General features: G+C 46.7%; 2 protein-coding genes across 2 annotated transcripts in view; one reads left to right on the forward strand and one right to left on the reverse strand.

Moving 5' to 3' along the window:
• Nucleotides 1-11,947, forward strand: part of LOC132073428 (store-operated calcium entry regulator STIMATE-like) — a 37,519-nt gene extending 25,572 nt beyond the window's left edge. Inside the window, exons 5-8 of the mRNA XM_059472498.1 lie at nucleotides 2,691-2,803; nucleotides 3,883-3,966; nucleotides 4,954-5,070; nucleotides 11,299-11,947. Coding sequence (XP_059328481.1) covers nucleotides 2,691-2,803; nucleotides 3,883-3,966; nucleotides 4,954-5,070; nucleotides 11,299-11,412 — 428 coding nt within the window. The 3' untranslated portion in view covers nucleotides 11,413-11,947. The remainder of the gene's footprint in view (nucleotides 1-2,690; nucleotides 2,804-3,882; nucleotides 3,967-4,953; nucleotides 5,071-11,298) is intronic.
• A 2,067-nt stretch (nucleotides 11,948-14,014) lies between these two features.
• The window catches only part of ITIH5 (inter-alpha-trypsin inhibitor heavy chain 5), a 49,499-nt gene continuing 45,714 nt past the window's right edge, over nucleotides 14,015-17,799 (reverse strand). Inside the window, exon 14 of the mRNA XM_059472725.1 lies at nucleotides 14,015-16,802. Coding sequence (XP_059328708.1) covers nucleotides 16,504-16,802 — 299 coding nt within the window. The 3' untranslated portion in view covers nucleotides 14,015-16,503. The remainder of the gene's footprint in view (nucleotides 16,803-17,799) is intronic.

The raw sequence follows: 17,799 nt of genomic DNA on the forward strand, positions 1-17,799 counted from the left end.
AAAAGGACCCACATTAACAAAGGATTAACCCTTAAAAAAATAACCTGTTGCATTTTCATACACCTCATACATGGTGCATAAATTCCATTCAAACACAGGATTCTGTCTGGTCAATGTCAGCTTCTTCCTCTGAATCCCAACAGCACCTTCAAGGCAGAAAGAAGTTCATTTCTTCTGATAATGGGGCAATAAATTCTCTTTCTCTGAAAGATTCAGGTGTCCTGTGGCTGCTATCTCACTTCCAGTCCTTTCTTTAGAAAAAGTATCCTACATAGCATAGTTTCTATTTTAATATTTTTATAACCTAAAACTATATTTAACACACTACTCAAGAGAATTAATATAGCATAACTTTCTAACACAACACATATAATACTCATTTTAATATTTGTGAAAAGCCACTCATAAAACACATGCATTTTTCACAGGAGTGAAGGAGAACATTAATTTCTCCTTTCTCTTCTTTGGCCTGGAGAGCCCAAACCTGCCCCGAGCTGTGCAGAGAATGCAAAGAGCCATGGCTGTGGTGGGGAATGGCAGTGACCTGTCCCTGCAAGGGGGAAGGTGTTTGGGACAGATCTCAGTCCTGCTGCTGCTTTTTGGGCAAGCTGAGAGGACGGAGGGAAGTGCTGTCACTGTCACAGAGAGCCAGCTCACAAAGGCTGCTGTGGCTTCAGCCCTGTCCCTCCGCGGGGGACAGAGCACAGCTGACAACACACGGCAGAGGGGAAAGAGTTCAAAAGCAGGAAGGACACAACAGATGTGTTTGTTTTCCTGTTTTGTTTGTGCTCGGAGCTCTGATGGGTGCTGATAATGTGGGGGATCCTGGGAGAATTGGTTTGTTTTGGGGTAAAAAGGTTCACTGGACCCAGAGTGTGTGCCAAAGGCAGCCAGGCACCCCAATCTATTGGGAGAGGCTTTTAGGAGGATCAGAGCCTCTCTGACACCAGCCTGTGCTGCTCCAACACTGCTCCCATCTCCTCCAAGACCACCCATTGTGCTGCTGCCTGCCAGAGAACAGAGATTCCTGTCTCCAAAACCTCCACAGGCTCTGCTGGGAGTGCTTCCACATAACCTTCCTGGCTCCCTGTTCCTGCCTTCCCTCCATGCAGTTCCTGCTGCTTTGGCTCTCTGTGCTTGCTCTCCTCACCCCTGCACCCTCAGCTTCCCTCCTTCCCTCTCCTTTTGTTTGCTTCCTTCTCATGGCTTGAGCAATTAAGAATTTGGGGCACAAGGGGATCCTTGGACACTACCAGGATGCCTCCGCTTTGTAGCTGTAGCTTTGCAACAAGGCAGGTGTGTGATGGTGTTCACAGGGGTCTCAGGTTGAGGGAAGAGATGAGGATCTGACTCCATGTTTCAGAAGGCTGATTCATTATTTTATGATATATATTACATTAAAACTATACTAAAAGAATAGAAGAAAAGGTTTCATCAGAAGGCTAGCTAAGAACAGAATAGCAAAGAATGATAACAAAGGTTTGTGGCTCAGCTCTCTGTCCGAGCCAGCTGGGCTGTGATTGACCATTAATTACAAACATTTAACATGGGCCAATCACAGATGCACCTGTTGCATTCCACAGCAGCAGATAACCATTGTTTACATTTTGTTCCTTGGGCCTCTCAGCTTCTCAGGAGGAAAAATCTTAAGGAAAAGATTTTTCCTAAAAGATGTCTGCGACACAGGTGTTTTGGTATGTTGCTAACAAATGACAGAATAAGGACAAATGTACTTGAAACCCCATTTTGCACTTGCTGGGAAGCTGATCCCCACAGGGCTGGGGCTGGTTGGGCACCAGCTCTTACCAAATCCCAGCACGTGCTGCTGGGTTTTGTGGCCAGAGGTTTTTATTGGTGTGGATCAATGTGCCTTTGCAGGCTGCCGGTGTTGTTTTCCCCTGCCACATCTCAGAATTGTGCTGAAAAGTGGGGAAAAATGGGCAAAAGTCTCTCAGCCTGCTGACATCTAACCACATCAAGTGTTGGCATCTCAGTGCCAACTGCACAGGCTCCCCTTGCATGGATGGAATCCCAAATTCTGGGCAGATTATGCTGGAACAAGTGCTGCCAGGGGTTATCTTTGTCTGTAAGTGGTAAGAGGAAATGCTGCAGCTTTCCTGAGCCAGATAGAGTAGCTCAGTTTTGCAGAGCTGAGATATTCTGGTGAGCCAGGGGAGGTGATAACCAGCTGGCAGGGGCTGAAGCAAGCACATGTAATAGATACAGAACCATTATTGTTGTTAGCAATACAAATATGCTTTTCCTTATTTCTTGGTGAGTGCCCCGTTGGAAACATTCATATTTAATTAGCATTGATTCTTTTTGAGTGAATTGCTTTAAAAGCTGGGGTGATGGAGCCCCTGTTTCTTGCTCAGACAGTATCACATAACCAGCCCTTCACTTCATCAGCACAATGAAATAATTCTGTTCAGCACTGACAAGTTATGCTGCTTGTAGTGAAAATGGTGACTTGAAATTTTCAAACTGTTTCTGGTAACTGTGTGGCTAAGGCTTGGCAGGGAGCACTTTGCAGATTATATTTTAATGATTTATTTGTGTTTATTTTATTTTATAGAAGAGTGTGCAGGTACTGACTGGTCCTTATAGAGAAGAGGGTCAGTGTCAAGCATGAGGCAACTTTTCTGTCTCCTCCTGTCCTCTGTCCCAGATTTAATATTCTGCTTTTCCAGGTGACCCTCCACAAGCTGCTGCCTGGATTGGCCAGTGTATCCTCTACTTGCTGATAATGGTTTTTGAGAAGACTGTGATTAGCCTTGTCCTGCTTATCCCTGGTTGGACAAAGGTAAGCAGTGTTTTTCTAGCTGTAGCTGTTGTGGTTTCTTTTTGCTTTGCCTGATTCATGGTTCCCATTATTGAAGGCCTTTAATCCTCACACTTATTGACAGCACTCTGTAATCATTAGATATTACTTAAATTTTGGGAAACATTACTTTCATAATCGTTTGGCTTCTGGTGCATTATCTTGCTAGTCAAAAGCTAATGGAATAATGTTTTAATTTTCTTTCCCATTCTTGGAAGGCTAAAAAGGGCTGGGCTGGCAGCTGAGCTCCTTCAGTTCTGCCAGAGGATTTCTATGTTATTCTGTCAAGTCAGTCCATGTTGGTGTTTTGTGATCCTGTGCTTAAACGGGGGGATTAGAGATTAATGTGAGAAGTGCTACATGAGTAGCGTGTTGTCTTTTCCTGCTCAGCTGCTTCTGTATGCCAGCAATGTTAATTGTGCTGATCAGAAGTTTATCTTTAAGAAAATAAAAAAAAATAATAACCTGTGGGGTTTTTAGCCACTAACCTGTTGGCAGGTAGATGTGATGGGTGTAAAAACTTAATTCTGAGAGGTTGGAGTCCTCTTCCAGCAGGCTCTGAGGTGCCAAGCACTGTGTGTAACTTCACTGAGGAGTTGTCTCCAGCAATCTGGGAGCACTCATCTCTTCAAGGGTTGTCCTTCAAACCCAGTAGCCCACAGTGCTCACACTGGGATGTGAATTTGTCCAGCAGCACCAATCCAGATCCAGAGAAGCTGCTGGACTCCTCTCCATGATTACTGCTCATGGCCGGTGTCCTTGTTCTGCAGATGAGCTCCAGGGAGCCAAGGGAAGTCCCACCAGTTGTTGTCATGGATAGTTACACTGAAAGTCTCGTTTCTGTACAAAATCATGTGTTTGGCAGCTGGGCTGAGGGAATATTCTGTGTCATCCTTTAAGAGCTGGGCTGAAGCACAGGCTGCAGGGCTCTGGCTGCTCATGTGAGAAGACAAGCAGTTTTCATCAAAGAACTTGCAACAGAGCTGTTCAAACAATGATGAAGTGTTCTAAGTAATGTTATAAATAATGTTAAAGTGTTCTAAATGTTTTCTCCTCTGCAGCTTCAGCAGATCCTCCTGGGTTACATCCCAAGCCCTCAGCTGGAGCTCGTCCTGGTGATGTTTGTTGTGCCTTTCATAGTCAATGTAAGTGGTGCCTCTGCAGTGCTGGGGGGTGGTTTGGAGATTTCAGTGCATCCTCATGGGAATGTGCACAGGGAGTGGCTGGGGACAGCCTCAAAGTGCTGGGACAGGGTGCAGGGGTGTGCCAAGAAATCTGTGTGTCACAAATCTGTCACTGCCACAGTCTGTGCCCAGTTCCCTTCCCTTTCTCTGAGCTGCTGTGGGGTTGACTCTTCACCTTTTGGAATAAAGCTGGGTCTCCTTAGGTGAGGGCTCATCTCAACAGCATGGGGATGCCCAAAACACTTTAATGTCCTATAGGATGGCTTGTGACCCTGACAATCCAGTAATTTGGCTGGATGTCAGATTGTATTACAGCAAGACAAGGTGCTCAAGGTTACCCAGAACTGTTCTTCTCAAAACTAGTTTGACAAAACCCTCTTGAAAGCTTAGCTCTTTCCTGCTTCCCCTGGTTCTGGGTAATCCTTGAGCTGCTGCCCAGTTCCTGCTAAGGTGGGCAGTGGGAACAAGGTGTTAACACTCAGATGCTCCCTGGACAAGCAGGGAGTTGAGCGTTGAGCTTTCAGCTCATCCCAGGCACATTTCAATGGATGCAGCACTGGCAAAGCTGGATTGATCTGCCTCTCTCCACCATCCCAAGCTGCATTTCCACATTGGAAAGAAAATTCTGGTCCTCAGAGACCTGACCAGGGGTTACTGGTTCAGGCAGATGAGCTTTGGGTGGAGCTTGGTTCAGGGGTTATGTTCTGGTGGAAACTCAGCCTATTGTGGTTTTATTTAATCTGGAAACAATAGGACTTGTGTAAGAAGGGACTTAAGGAATTGGACTCATCCAATCCCCATGGACGCAATTGATGCAGGGCTGGTTTGGATGTCAGCTTGATCAAGGCTGGATGTATGGAGAACCCAAGAGGAGAAGAGATATCTGTGATTGATTTACTCTGCATTTTGGTCTCTGCAATCTGCTGATGTAACTTCTTTCCCCCCAAGGCCATTATGTTCTGGGTTGTGGACAGCTTGATCATGAGGAAATACAAGCAGAAGGATGCCCTAGACATCAATGGATCCACAGAAACCCCTCGGGCCAGGAGGACTGAGGAATCTCAGGTGAGACCAGGGATGCAACCTTGTGTTTCAGACCAAGATGCAGATTTGTGGGCTGGTCTGTGTGTTTTACCACAAACCTGTAACAGGACATCACATTGCCTGGGCCTGGGGTGGTGCTTCATGGATGTGAATCACCCTGCCAAGGCAAACTCTCTCTAACCATGAGCAATATGACAGTCCAGGAGATGCTGCTGCAATACTGCCCTGGATGATGACAATGATGGGGGGATGAGCTGGCTTCTGCACTGATCTGTGTGTGCAGGCTAAAACTGCCCCTCTGAGCTTTGCTGTGTTTAATTGTAATTAATTTTGGCTGGGAAGAGTTTACTTCCCTCTCTGTAATTGTTAGCATCCCTTTTAGAGGACAGGGCTTAGCTGGGAATCCTATTTTGGTATTTGGTATTTTGTATTTTTGGTATTTTTTCAACCAGATTATTGTCCCTTAGCTGGAGGAGGCTGTGTTTTGTTTAGTCTGAGCCTGACAGTTTGAAAGTTCTGGTGGGGGAGGAAATGCTGCAGTTCCAGCAGACTTTGAGATGACTTTGTTCTTCTTATTCATGTGTGGTTTGTAGGGTAGGTGGTGTCTACTTCTCACTGACCTCTGGGCAGAGTCCACACTCCTGGTCCCTGGGAGGAATTCCTTCCTTTCTCCTGGCACCCAGGCCTGGTTCCAGTGTGTTCTGTGTGTATCTGCTGATATCCTCCAGCTCACTGGTGAGACTCACCAAGAAAAGATAATTTCTGGCAATCCCAACCTGGCTACTGCTGGAGCTCCTGCTGGGGAATTCAGGGTGAACAGAAATAGCTCTTGCTCTCTGAGTTCTTTCCTAAGGAGTAACTCAGCTCTTGTGCTCTCCACTGGAACACTGCAGGTGTCTGGGAGCTCTCTGGGACAGCATGAGTGGCTGTGAGGATTAATCCTGAGCATATTCCCCTTTGTGAGAGAGGGAAGTGTTGTGATGCCCACTTCAGAGCTGTAAAAAATTTGAATTTATAGCCCATGACCGGCCTTTGCTCTTGGGGCAGCAGGAGCACAAACTGTTTTCCCATGCCCTGTTCTACTGTATTTAAAGTCTGTGGTTAAACTCTCATTTCAGGGTGGGGGTAGAAGCCTAGGGTCTGTTCTTGCCTCCTACCAAGTGTATAGAGACTAAAGAACACCAGTGACCTTTAACTTTCAACTGAAATTACTTATTCCCAATTTATTGTTAACTGGTGAGTGGCTCTTTCAGTCCTCTGGTATTGTGAGCCTGTCCAGCAGCATAAAACACACACAGCCTTAGCTTCAAAGCTTGTTTTTTATCTTTGCCAAATGAAAGCTTCACTGCAGTGTTCACTGTACAATATTTATTGTGAAATGGATAACTGGAAGGAACAATACCTGCTAATTTCCAGATGCTGAGAAATCCTCTTCTGGCAGCTCAACAGGCTGTGGAAGCAATTCCCACAACCTGCCACTTTCTGTCAAAGGTTTCTCTCACCTTCCAAGGACCTGACTGCTTTTCTCTGAAGACTTCAGCAAGAATTCAACAATGGGCAGCTCACCTGTTCATCCTGAACCCTCTGATCCATCCCTGCAGCACCAAGGGACTGGTTTTTCCTTGGAGCAGTCTGCAGGGATTGCCTCCTTCAGGCTCAGACACGTTCCTGTGCCTCTGGCCAACAAATATTTTGGGCAGAGAAGGAAGTTTATGAAGAAATACAGAAGTGGGTGACCTGTTTTCCAACTCTTTCTTGGCACTGGGCCTTGAGGAATAGCCTTAAGCTCCTGCTTCAGGTGTCAGCCTCTTGAGCTGTGAACTACAGATCATGTTTGACTGCCTGAGCCCTGCAGCTGTATTGACTGGAATTTAGGCTCAGAAGCAGCAAATGAGCATTTGCTGGGCTTGTTGCTGCTAAATCACCTGTTCAAGTGGGGGAATTTCAGCCCAGGGCAGGGGGAAGGGGGGCTGGGCAGAGCTGATGTGTCCCCCAGGTTTATCAGGGCTCATCGGGGCCGTCTCGCTGCAGGCGCCACCAGCTCCCACTCACTGCTGGCTTCAATTTCAAACCTCTGCCTATCTCACCAAGGCAGTGTCAGTATTGTCACATGAAGCAGCAGTTTGTGCTTGGAGAAGGAGGGGCAGAGATAGAGCGGGCTGAGTTAACCTGTTAGAAGCCCACGCTCTGTGCTTTCCCCAGGGGCAGCAGGAAAGCTCAGCTCTGTCCTTGGCTCCTTGGTGGAGCAGCAAGAAGAAACCCAGCAGCAGCAATCCTGGAGGAGGATTGTGCCTCCTGGAGAAGGCTGTAGCCAGGTGGGGATCAGTCTCTTCTCCCAGGAGAACTAAAGGGAACGGCCCCAAGTTGCATCAGAGGAGGTTTAGATTGGATATTAAAGAAAATTTATTTAATGAAAGGGTGGTCAGGCACTGGCACAGGCACTGGCTCATCCTTTGGTGAACCAGAGGATGAGCTTTTGCTGCTTCTTTTACGCTGAATCCCTGAAAGGGACAAACTCCCTCTTATGGTTGGAAGAATTTCATCCTTCTTTCCTTCCACTCAGTCTTAAGCTTTGGGTTGTTTCAGTCCCCTGCCCTGCCTTGCAAATTTTCATGGAGTAATTTTTTTCCCCCTTTTGTGGGATAGAAAAGGATCTCTTGAATGCCAGTTTGCATCCAGTGCTGTTCAGCCTGGGGAAATTATTTCATCTGCAAGGCCCTTATTTTTGCTTTGTATGTGTCCTGCCCTTGACCTGAGGCTCTTTTCCCTTGCCCTTGTAACTCCCATGAACTTTAGATCTTATCAGTGATTTCTTTGTTTCCTCCACTCAGGAAAACAAGTCAGTTTTAATAATGTTTTATTTGATCTTTTTTCAGTTGTGTTTTTTTTTTCCCCCAGGGAGGTGGATGAGTTTCTGTTCCTTTCCTGAAGGATTACATTTTTAGAGATAGCCCTTAAAGCAAAAGTCCACTAACAGTGGTACTTGTGAGAAAAATTAAGGTGAAATCAGAGGCTGGAAGGAAAGTTAATATACTGCATGAGGGCCTGCCTTTGGTCAGGATAGAGTTCAGCACCTGCCCTAATTCCCTTCATAAGGAACTCTGTATTTTGGCAGGTGAACTCTGTATTTTGGCACTCATTAGATGAAGATGCTGATAGACACCAATACAGTGCTGCTTACTTACATTGAAACATTTAGAAAGTCCAAGAGCAAGTTGGATTTGTTGAGAAACAATTTTATTTTTTTATTTTTAAATTTTTTTAAAAATTTTAATTAGTTCAAACTCGTGGTGAACTCAGGTGCCAGGAAGATAAATGAAGGTGGACATGGAAATACTTCTGGAAGGAAACTGTCCCACCTCACAGCCCTCCTGACTGGTGGCAAATCCCTCTGTGGAATGTGAGGTGTTTGAGGACTGCTGAGTGAGACAGCAGCACATTGTCCCAGGATGGAAAACCACGGGCAGAGAAGGAAGTTTATGAAGAAATACAGAAGTGGCTGACTTGTTTTCCAGCTCTTTCTTGGCACTGGGCCTTGAGGAATGGCCACAGGTCCCAGCTGTGCCACCAACCCTGTGTGATCCTGACCTGGATGCACCTGTAGTGAAAGAGCCTTGTCCAAGCTGTTCTGAAAACTCCCAAACTGGAGCTGGGCTTGCAGATGATACCTAAGGGTGTGTCCTGTGTCTGTCATGTCAATGAGGGGCTCTCTCATGGTGCTGCTTCCTGGGGAATTGTGGAAAGGCTCTGGGGGACTGTTGCTGGTGTAGTTTCCTGTAATTGAGGTGTTGGGGCATGGCTTGGACTTGATGATCTTGCAGGTCTCTTCTGTGAATTCTGTGCAGTGTGTGGTGGGCAGGTGGCAGCCTGGATGGGTCTGGATGCACAGATCCCTGCTTGGCTGCAAGGGGATTTGCATTTTTAGCTGAAATCCACCCAAATCACCAGTTCAGCAGGCCCCACAACCAACCTGTCAGAGCTCAGTGAGTTCACAGTGCTGCCTGTGAGTAATTACACACACATTTCTTCAGGTCCAACAGCATCACAATATTAATGTGATAAACAGAGGAAATCTTCACGTGAGAAAGATGGAAACTTGCCAGTGTGTGTCCTGAACCACAAAAAAAATTCCTTGAGACCAATGAGGGGGACAACAAGAGAGCTTAATCCACTCTGCTGCTGTTCTTTGGGTGTCTGGCAGTGAGGAGGATGATGGAGGGGCTGGGGTGTGTGTGAGGGTGGGGAGCAGGAAATCTTCCCCTGCGGCTCTGCTGCTGCTTTGAAGTCTCACTGACTCACTGGAGTTGTGTTAGTTTTGTTTTTCCTGTTTGGTGCTTTTGTTGCTGTGGAGACTGGCCCTGTGGCTGACAAGTGGAGGGCTTGTTAATTCACAGCTGTGTGTGGAGATACAGACAGGTGTGATTCCCCCTGCTCCTGGTTTTGCCCAAGGGATCCTGAGCTCTGTTGGGAATGGTCTGTGGGTGAGCACTGGGATGAAAGTACATGAAAATCCATCCTTTGACTTGGGTCTTGGAGCTGGAAGGCTGCTGAGTCAGGCACAGGGAGATTTCATGGTGACAGTGCAGCTTCTCTTGCTCAAATGAGGGTGTTTGAGGAGATGGGGGTGGGATGGGGTTCAGCAAACAGCCTGGTCTGATGGGGAGCAGCTGAGGGCATGCAGGAGAAAAGGAGGCTCAGGGGTGACCTTATTCCTCTCTAAAACTCCCTGAAAGGAGGTTGTAGCCAGGTCTCTTCTCCCAGGTAACGAGAACTGAAGGGAACAGCCCCAAGTTGCACCAAGGAGGTTTAGACTGGATATTAAAGAAAATTTATTTACTGAAAGTGTGGATAGGCACTGGCACAGGCTGCCCAGAGAAATGGTGGAATCACCATCCCATAGAAGTGTTGAAGAAACATGTAGATGTGGTGCTTAGGGACATTCAGGTTTACTGGTGAGCCTGGCAGTGCTGGGTTAATGGTGGGACTCAGCCTGGAGGTCTTTTCCAACCTTGAGGATTCAATGATTCCAACCTGTCCAGCCATGAATATTATCCGTGCACATTGCTGGCTGGCTAGAATTGTGTTTCACCTCTTCTGCTGAAACCCAATGCCAGCCATCTCCTTGATAAAATCCAGCCTTTTTCCTCTAACAGAGGATGTGGCTGCCCACACGTGGCTCCGTAGGCATCTTGCAAATGCTCCAGGCTGGTGGCAGCCAGTTCAGAGCAGCCCATGGTAGCCTCAGGTGTGGAGTTAACTACTGAGGGTGTAGGGGTTCCTTTGGGTCCTCCAGCAAAAAAAAAAAGTGTTTTTTTTTACCTCAAACACCAGTGAGAGGTGTCAGTGCTGTGCTTTGGCTCCCAGGAGCTGCTGTGCCAGGTGGAAATGAGGTGCTGCCAGGCCAGGACACCCCTCCTGAGCTGACTCCATGGCTGAGGCTGAGCCTGCAGCCCTGCTTGCCCTTGTGGCTGAGCTGTGCAGGTGACAAGCAGCTGGGGGCCTGGGAAATGGTCTACGTGTGGTACAGCTGTTCCCAAAATGTGTGGCCTCGTTTTTGTGCATCTCCACTGAGGCCTCAGCCAGGCCTGGGCATCCATGTGTGAGTTGTGTCCCATGGGGATCAGAGCCTTCAGCTGCCTGTTCTGCTCTCAAGGAAGGCGCTGGGACACCAGATGGTTGTGGTGCCCAAATCTCCTTGGCTGCTGTTGGAGAGATGGTCTAGATGAACTTGAGGCCTTACCCATCTGCCAGAGTGTAGCCATGATATTTTCTGAAAAATCCTTTCCTTAGGATTTTTCTTCCTGAGAAGCTGAGAGGCCCAAGGAACAAAATGTAAACATTGATTATCTGCTGCTGTGGAATGCAACAGGTGCATTTGGGATTGGTCTCATGGGGTTGTTTCTAATTAATGGCCAATCACAGTGAGTGGCTCAGACTCTGTCTGAGCCACAAGCTTTTGTTATCATTCATTCTTTTTCTATTCTTAGCTAGCCTTCTGATGAAATCCTTTCTTCTATTCTTTTAGTATAGTTTTAATGTAATATATATCATAAAATAATAAATCAGCCTTCTGAAATATGGAGTCAGATCCTCATCTCTTCCCTCATCCTGGGACCCCTGCAAACACCACCACACCAGAGAGGATTGGATCTGGCAGCAGACCCCTCTGTAGGATTGCTTGACTCATTCAGCAAGCAGAATTGAGAAGCTCTGAGGCCTTTGATTCCATCTGTCTGTTCTCCTTTCCAGGTATTGCTCTCTCCAGACATGGATTTTGATCAGTCTGAAAGCGACCAGGACATTCCAGGGCTCTGGGGAGCCAGCCAGAAGATGAAGCAGCCCAGCTACCAAGTGGTCATCTGACAGCAGCAGGACAAGGAGTGGAGGAAGGAGCAGCACTGTGATCCTTGAGCTGGCCAAGGAAGGGCAGGGTGGGGAAAAATGGGTGTCCCTTGTGGATTTGCAGAGATCCTTTTGCCTGCCTCATCTTGGATTTATCCTGCAATTGTGGATGCTGTCTGTGCATCCTGGACAGGCTTGAGCAGTATCTGCTTTACCTGTTTCCCCCACACGCAGGCACGTTGAGGTTGGGGATACAGGGATGGATTTTCCCTGGCTGGACAACTGGGTGTGACTTTTTTTCCTTTTGTCAGGGCTAGAGACTGAAATGAAAATATTGTCTGTTTTTTTAATAGAAAAAGAAAGAAAGAAAAAAAAGGCTCTATTCTGTAGTACCTGAACTGTGACACTTTTATATGCACAATGCTCAAAAGAATTGGTTTGCAATATGTATTTAAATGTCTTGAATTGGGAAGCTTGTCCCAGTGGATCTGATTCTTTTTACTGTTTTATAAGGAATCCAATAAATCTTTGAGCTAAAATTGCTTCATAGATTAAATGCCTTCATGTGCTTAATGTTCTGCACAACCCCAGTGCTGTGAAAGGGAGGAAGGGGAGAAAGGGAGCTATTGAGATCTTTTCTGACGGGTGAGATTGTGTTTCTGCAGCAGGGCTGGTCTGGTAAACCTAAAGATGAAGAGCTTGAGCCACAGAGGTTGGTTTGGGTTGCAGGAGCTGCTTCAGTGCAAACCCTGATGCTGCAGCCTCAGCCTGTGCTGGGCTCCAGAGCAGACTCAGATGGATCCCAGTCAGCACCTTACAAGGGAGTGTTTACTGGAAGCTGACAGCTCCCCTTTCACTCAGTTTAAAATAAACAGCTGGAATGTCTGCAGGGTCTGATTCAAGCTGTGTCTGCAGCCCCATTAGCCAGCCCTGTTTTGGGGTGAGGAAGGACCTGGGGTGGTGCAGCTGATGGAGGAGACCCTGGCTCACCCCAGGACTGGCACTTTCTGCTCCAAGTGTGAAGTGCAGGGCCTTGCCCTGTTTGCTTTCCTCTGTATTTGTCCATAAACACAAAAATGCAAAACACTTTGCAGCTGTCCTGGGGAGAGGGTGAGCACAGAGCAGCTGCACCAGCCCACTCCCAGGCTGGATGCAGAGACACAGCTGTGCAGCCAGAGCCCAAATGGGAGGACAGTCCTTGGAGCAGGGATCCAGGATCCCTCATGGAGCCTTAGACAGCCTTTGCAAGACAACTCCCCTTAAGTGATGGGTGGGAATGTTCTTTTATTTTTCCTTTCTCCCTTGTATTTTTCCCCAAGAAAACAGCCCTCGTTAAGGAGTGAAAATTAAAGGATTTGGATTTTCTAACTTGGATGGATTTAGATGTGAAGGCTGAGTTCGGAGCATGAGAAGATATTTGGTAGGGGTTTTTTTTGGGGTTTGGTTTGTTGTTTTTCTCCTGACTTCAAAGTGGTTTGAAGCCTTAGATGCAAATCAAAGTCTGGGATGCCCCTCAGTGAGCGAGACACGCTTGGCTACACTTGCAGCTGTGCAGCTTTAGAGTGTTTTTCTGGAAATTAAGTCCTTTTTTTTTTTTGTTTTTCTTCCTTAATGAAGGGTCAAAATCCTACTTCTGCTGGCACATCAAAAGGCTTTTGGAACACATGGCACACAGCTCTCTGAATGGATTATTTATATTGCTCAGTGCAGTTGGTTTCAGAGCACAACTTCTGCTTGTCTGGGGGGTTCTGCACTGGTAAGGGTGGAATAAGTCCTGTGCTGTACAAGGTTTTGACTGGAAATAGATGGAAACAGCTTCCCTATTGGACACTTGCTCCCTGTTTTGAGCAACACTGGTATTTTGGAGTTTTGCTTTTGCTATGGGGCTGCACAGTGCAATGCTGCAGTGGGTGGAGAGTGCAAATTTGGCCAAAGCAATGTCCTTGTCCTAAACTGTGAGTGATATGATCTTCATTTTAGCTCTTAATTGAGGCTGAGAAGGTTCACAATCAGCAATAGCAGGACAAGTAAAATGTGGGGGAAGGTTCTCCCCCCCAATCCTTGTGAAGCCAGTGCTGTCCCAGCAGCCCTGTTCCCATCTCTGGAATGGTGCCATGCAATCCATGCAATTGTTTCCATTGCACTCCAGAGTGAGTGCTCAGCCTCATTCCTGAGCTGTCTGAGCAATGTGCAATCACTGGGCACATCCCTGTGAATCCAAGTGCTCTGTGACACTCTTGGAGATGGGAGCAAATGCAACTTCACTGCAATGACTGCACAGAGGTCTGGGAGCTCTCTGGGACAGCATCAAGGGCTGTGAGGACCAAGCCTGAACATATTCCCCCTCATATTCTCAATATTCTCATATTCCTCCCCATATGAGAGAGGGAAGTGTCGTGATGCTCACTTCAGAGCTGAGAAAAATTGGAATTTACAGTCCATAGTCTTTGCTCTTGGGGCAGCAGGAGCACAAACTGTTTTCCCATGCCCTGTTCTACTGTATTTAAAGTCTGTTGTTAAACTCTCATTTCAGTGTGGGGGTAGAAGCCTAGGGTCTGTTCTTGCCTCCTAACAAGTGTATAGAGACTAAAGAACATCAGTGACCTTTAACTTTCCACTGAAATTACTTATTCCCAATTTATTGTTAACTGGTGAGTGGCTCTTTCAGTCACCTGGTATTGTGAGCCTGTCCAGCAGCATAAAACACACACAGCCTTAGCTTCAAAGCTTGTTTTTTATCTTTGCCAAATGAAAGCTTCACTGCAGTGTTCACTGTAAAATATTTATTGTGAAATGGATAACTGGAGCCTTCAGGAGACCTTGAGTATATTGCTCCAGGTGCTTCATTGGGCTTGATCCTTGTTACCTTCAGGCCCTGAAAGAAATGTGTTTCCTTGGCTGGAGGAGGAGAAAGAGGAGCAATGATGAATTATCAGCAGTAGGTGTGTGTTTATATATATTATATACATATCTATATACAGAGGAGAGGAGGGAGAGCCTGAGCCATCCCTCCCCTTAGCAATACACGTGGACAGCACAATGTGGGAGGAGAGGGGAGGCTTCAGTAAGGACAGCATGGAGACACCTGCCAAACCCTGGGGTGTCCAAACCCTGCCACTTTCCTGTGTGCTCCTTGCCAGTGAAAGGGGAGGTTGTTTGGGTGTGGGCCTGGGTGATTTCCTCCTCTCTTCTTGGGCAGAGGAGTCAACTTCACAGCTGTTCTTCCTCATCTCTTCCTGGCCCACAAGCAAACTGCAGAGCATTAAACCTTATTATTACTATTATTTAGTGTTATTATTCCACCCTCAGGACTGTGCTGAAGGTCTTGCCTTCAGCTCTCCCTCGCAGGAGAGCTATTTCTCAAGATAGCAGGGCCCAAAGCAGTAGTTTCTTCTTTATGTTCTGTTCCAAAGTACGAGCCTTGGCACGAGTTTTGTGCTAACTGAGCTCTCTGTAAGGATCTTCCAGAGTGCAGTTCAATCTTTCTGGTTGCTTTTGGCTGTTTGCAGGCAGCACATGGTGTGAGTCAAGAAACCATGCTTGCCACCTGCTCTGCTCCACGGTGCTTGCAGCACTAACGAGCTGATCAGGCAACTGGAAAATCACCACCCCACCCCCAGCAGCTGGAGCTCCAACAGCAACAATATGATTTAATTGTTAAATATGGAAAAAAAAATAAAAATCAGTCAAGATTGAACCTATTTCTGTGGGTCCCTGGCAACTGTTTTCTCCTAACACATGGATGTCATTTAATTCCTGGAGATGCTTCCACACCCAGCCTCCCTCCTTTTCAGTTCTGGAAAGGCAGAGTGTTCATGAGCTCAGTTTGGCCTTGCCATGAAAATGTCTTTGTGGTTGTCAAGTCCCCTTTGGACAAGCTCTTTGCTAAAACTCCCCCGTGGCTGATCTGCAGCATTGCTCAGTGATGCCTCACTTTAAAACACAGCACAGCCTTGCAGTTTTGGGTTTGGAGCACCACCTGCAGTGGGGGTGGCTGGCAGACCCTTCTGTAACCTCCTGCTGCCAAATTCCTGCTGCGCACAAATTCCTGCAGGGTAAGGAAGGAGAAGAAGCCAGGGGAAATCGGGATGAAAATTTTCTGACAATTTGGAATAAATAAAGACTTCCTCCCTGATTACAAAAGCAGCTAGAGTCATCTAGTAGAAATTCAGAGGCTGCTTTGTAGGCTCACAAGCTGTTATGGGTACTGGGTTGTCATCCCTTAGGAAGTTTTAGTATTTGCTGAGCAGGAGGAGTGTGATGCTTAAGGACATGGCAGATCACAGTGGAACTTTGTTTCCTCCTGAGGGAGTCAAGACTCAAGAAATCACCAACCTGCAATGTTGTTTAAATTGAATTATGCTGAATTAACTGATCCACAGAATGGGAGCCTGCACCACTGCTGTTGCTGAGGACCAGAGGTGCTTTTTAAGCACACAGCCTGTGCACCAAGACAGCAAAAAACCCCATCAAGGTTTTCACCACTGTTTTAAGGGTTTGTAGTGATTCAGGGAAGGTCATGTTTAGTGGCAAATCCAGACCTCATCCCAATAACCAGGAAAGCAATACCCTCCTGTGGCCTGTTGATTTAAGGTTTTGATTTTGTTTGATGCTAATGGGTCATTGCAGATGAATATCCACCCACCTCTCCTCTCTCTTTTTTTCTTTTTCTCCTTTCCCCATGGACCAAGGTTGGAGCAGGTGCTCCAAGTCACTTCTTTGCAAAGCCCATCACCTCAACAGGCACTGTTCTGTATGATCTGCCTTTCGTGGGGTGACTCACCAGCCCCAGGGGGTACTGCACAGATCCCTACATGGGTTTATTTTAAGGCCAGCAGCCTCTGCACTGTTCACTGGGTCATTCCTCCCCCCCTTCCCACTGAGAGAGCATCAATCATGCCTTTAACCACGTCCTTTCCCCCAGCCTTCTTTTTCTTCAGGAATCTGATGAGCATTCATTTGGCATGAAAGAGAGACAGCTGATTTCCAAGGACAAAATCCTTGGTTTCTTTGGCACCAAAAGATAAGGAAACACTCATAAGCTGCCTAGAACAGGCTTCAGGAGGGACCTTATATCCCACATGCTGCTGCAATGCATTGCTGTGACCAGTTTTAAAAGCTGTTGATTGTCCCAAAGCTGGTCCCCGTGTCGAAGGGATGAGAAGCCAAATAGTCCTGGTAGCTCCCATCGATCAGTTTGTCCGCGTTGTTTTTGGCAAACCAGCACTCGACCTCCTGCTGCCCATTGTAGATCCTCCTCTGCTTCCACACCACAGGAACCAGCCTCCCCTTCACCTTCAGGGTGTTTGTAGGGTTTGCCTTCAACGCCTCTGTTTGGTTCTGCCCGACCTCCCGATGACTTGTGTTCAGGGATTCCTGGAGAAGTTTAACTTCATGGCTCAAGAACTGACCTGCAAGGCAAGATGAAATAAGAGTCCATGACTGGCTGATTTGTGCCTGTTTATAAATTGTTGTGGCTTGGTGGTTTGTTTGTTTTTTGGGGTTTTTTTTTGTAGGATGCATTTGAGGATTCTCAGCCTATGGATCTTCTCTGAAAAGAGCAGGATGAGTCTTGTTCCTGTGATTCATTTCTAAATCCCACAAACACAGAGGTTAGAATAAAACCCTATTTATTTTTTTTTCATGGGTCACTAAAGAGCTAAAGTGTTTTTTTAGCTGTCAGTAGTAAGCTCCCTTCTGTGGGACATGGTTACTGGAGGTTAATAACCCACACAATGTCCAACAGCAACCAAAAAGTTCTAGGCCTGAAGATTCAAATTCTGTTCCCTTGCTTTCTTGGGAGAAATTTCTTCTAGGCCAGACCTAAGTGTGGATTTAGGGATTTGTGAGAATGGCCTGAGTCCAAAACTCCATTCCTAAGGGATTACTTTCTCCTTCACCTGGGGGTGGCTGAGTGGCAAAGAAACTATGGTAGAAGCTTTAGAGTTCTGCACATGTACATGACCAAAACCATCAATACTTCTCATTGGCTGAAAGAACACAACCATCTGGCCATTAGCTGAGCCTACCTACAGCCTAATTCCTTCAAAAGGTAAAGGTGGCTCTTCTTTCATTTCACATTTGAAAAAAAGGGGCCACAAAAATTTCTTGGGGAAGATTTGGTTTCTGTCTGTACTTGGGAGCATCAAGCACGTGTATTCTAATAGGAACTGTACTGAACAATCATTAAAAGAGTGGAAATGTGAAAACCAGGCACAGCTGGGATAGGGAGAGAAAGCTCCTACAGGGTAAGGCAGGAGAGGAGTTGGAGGTACTAGAAAGAGAGAAGTTGTTTGAGAGAGGATGTGAAAGTCTCACCTGGGAACTTAATCCCCACCTGCCTTGCTCCTTCCCTCCTGTCTCCCCTCAGAAACACCATTTTTGTCTGATTTACAGCTCTGAACCTGA

The sequence above is a fragment of the Ammospiza nelsoni genome, chromosome 5 (genome assembly GCF_027579445.1).
Source record: "Ammospiza nelsoni isolate bAmmNel1 chromosome 5, bAmmNel1.pri, whole genome shotgun sequence".
NCBI classification, from domain to species: Eukaryota; Metazoa; Chordata; class Aves; order Passeriformes; family Passerellidae; genus Ammospiza; species Ammospiza nelsoni.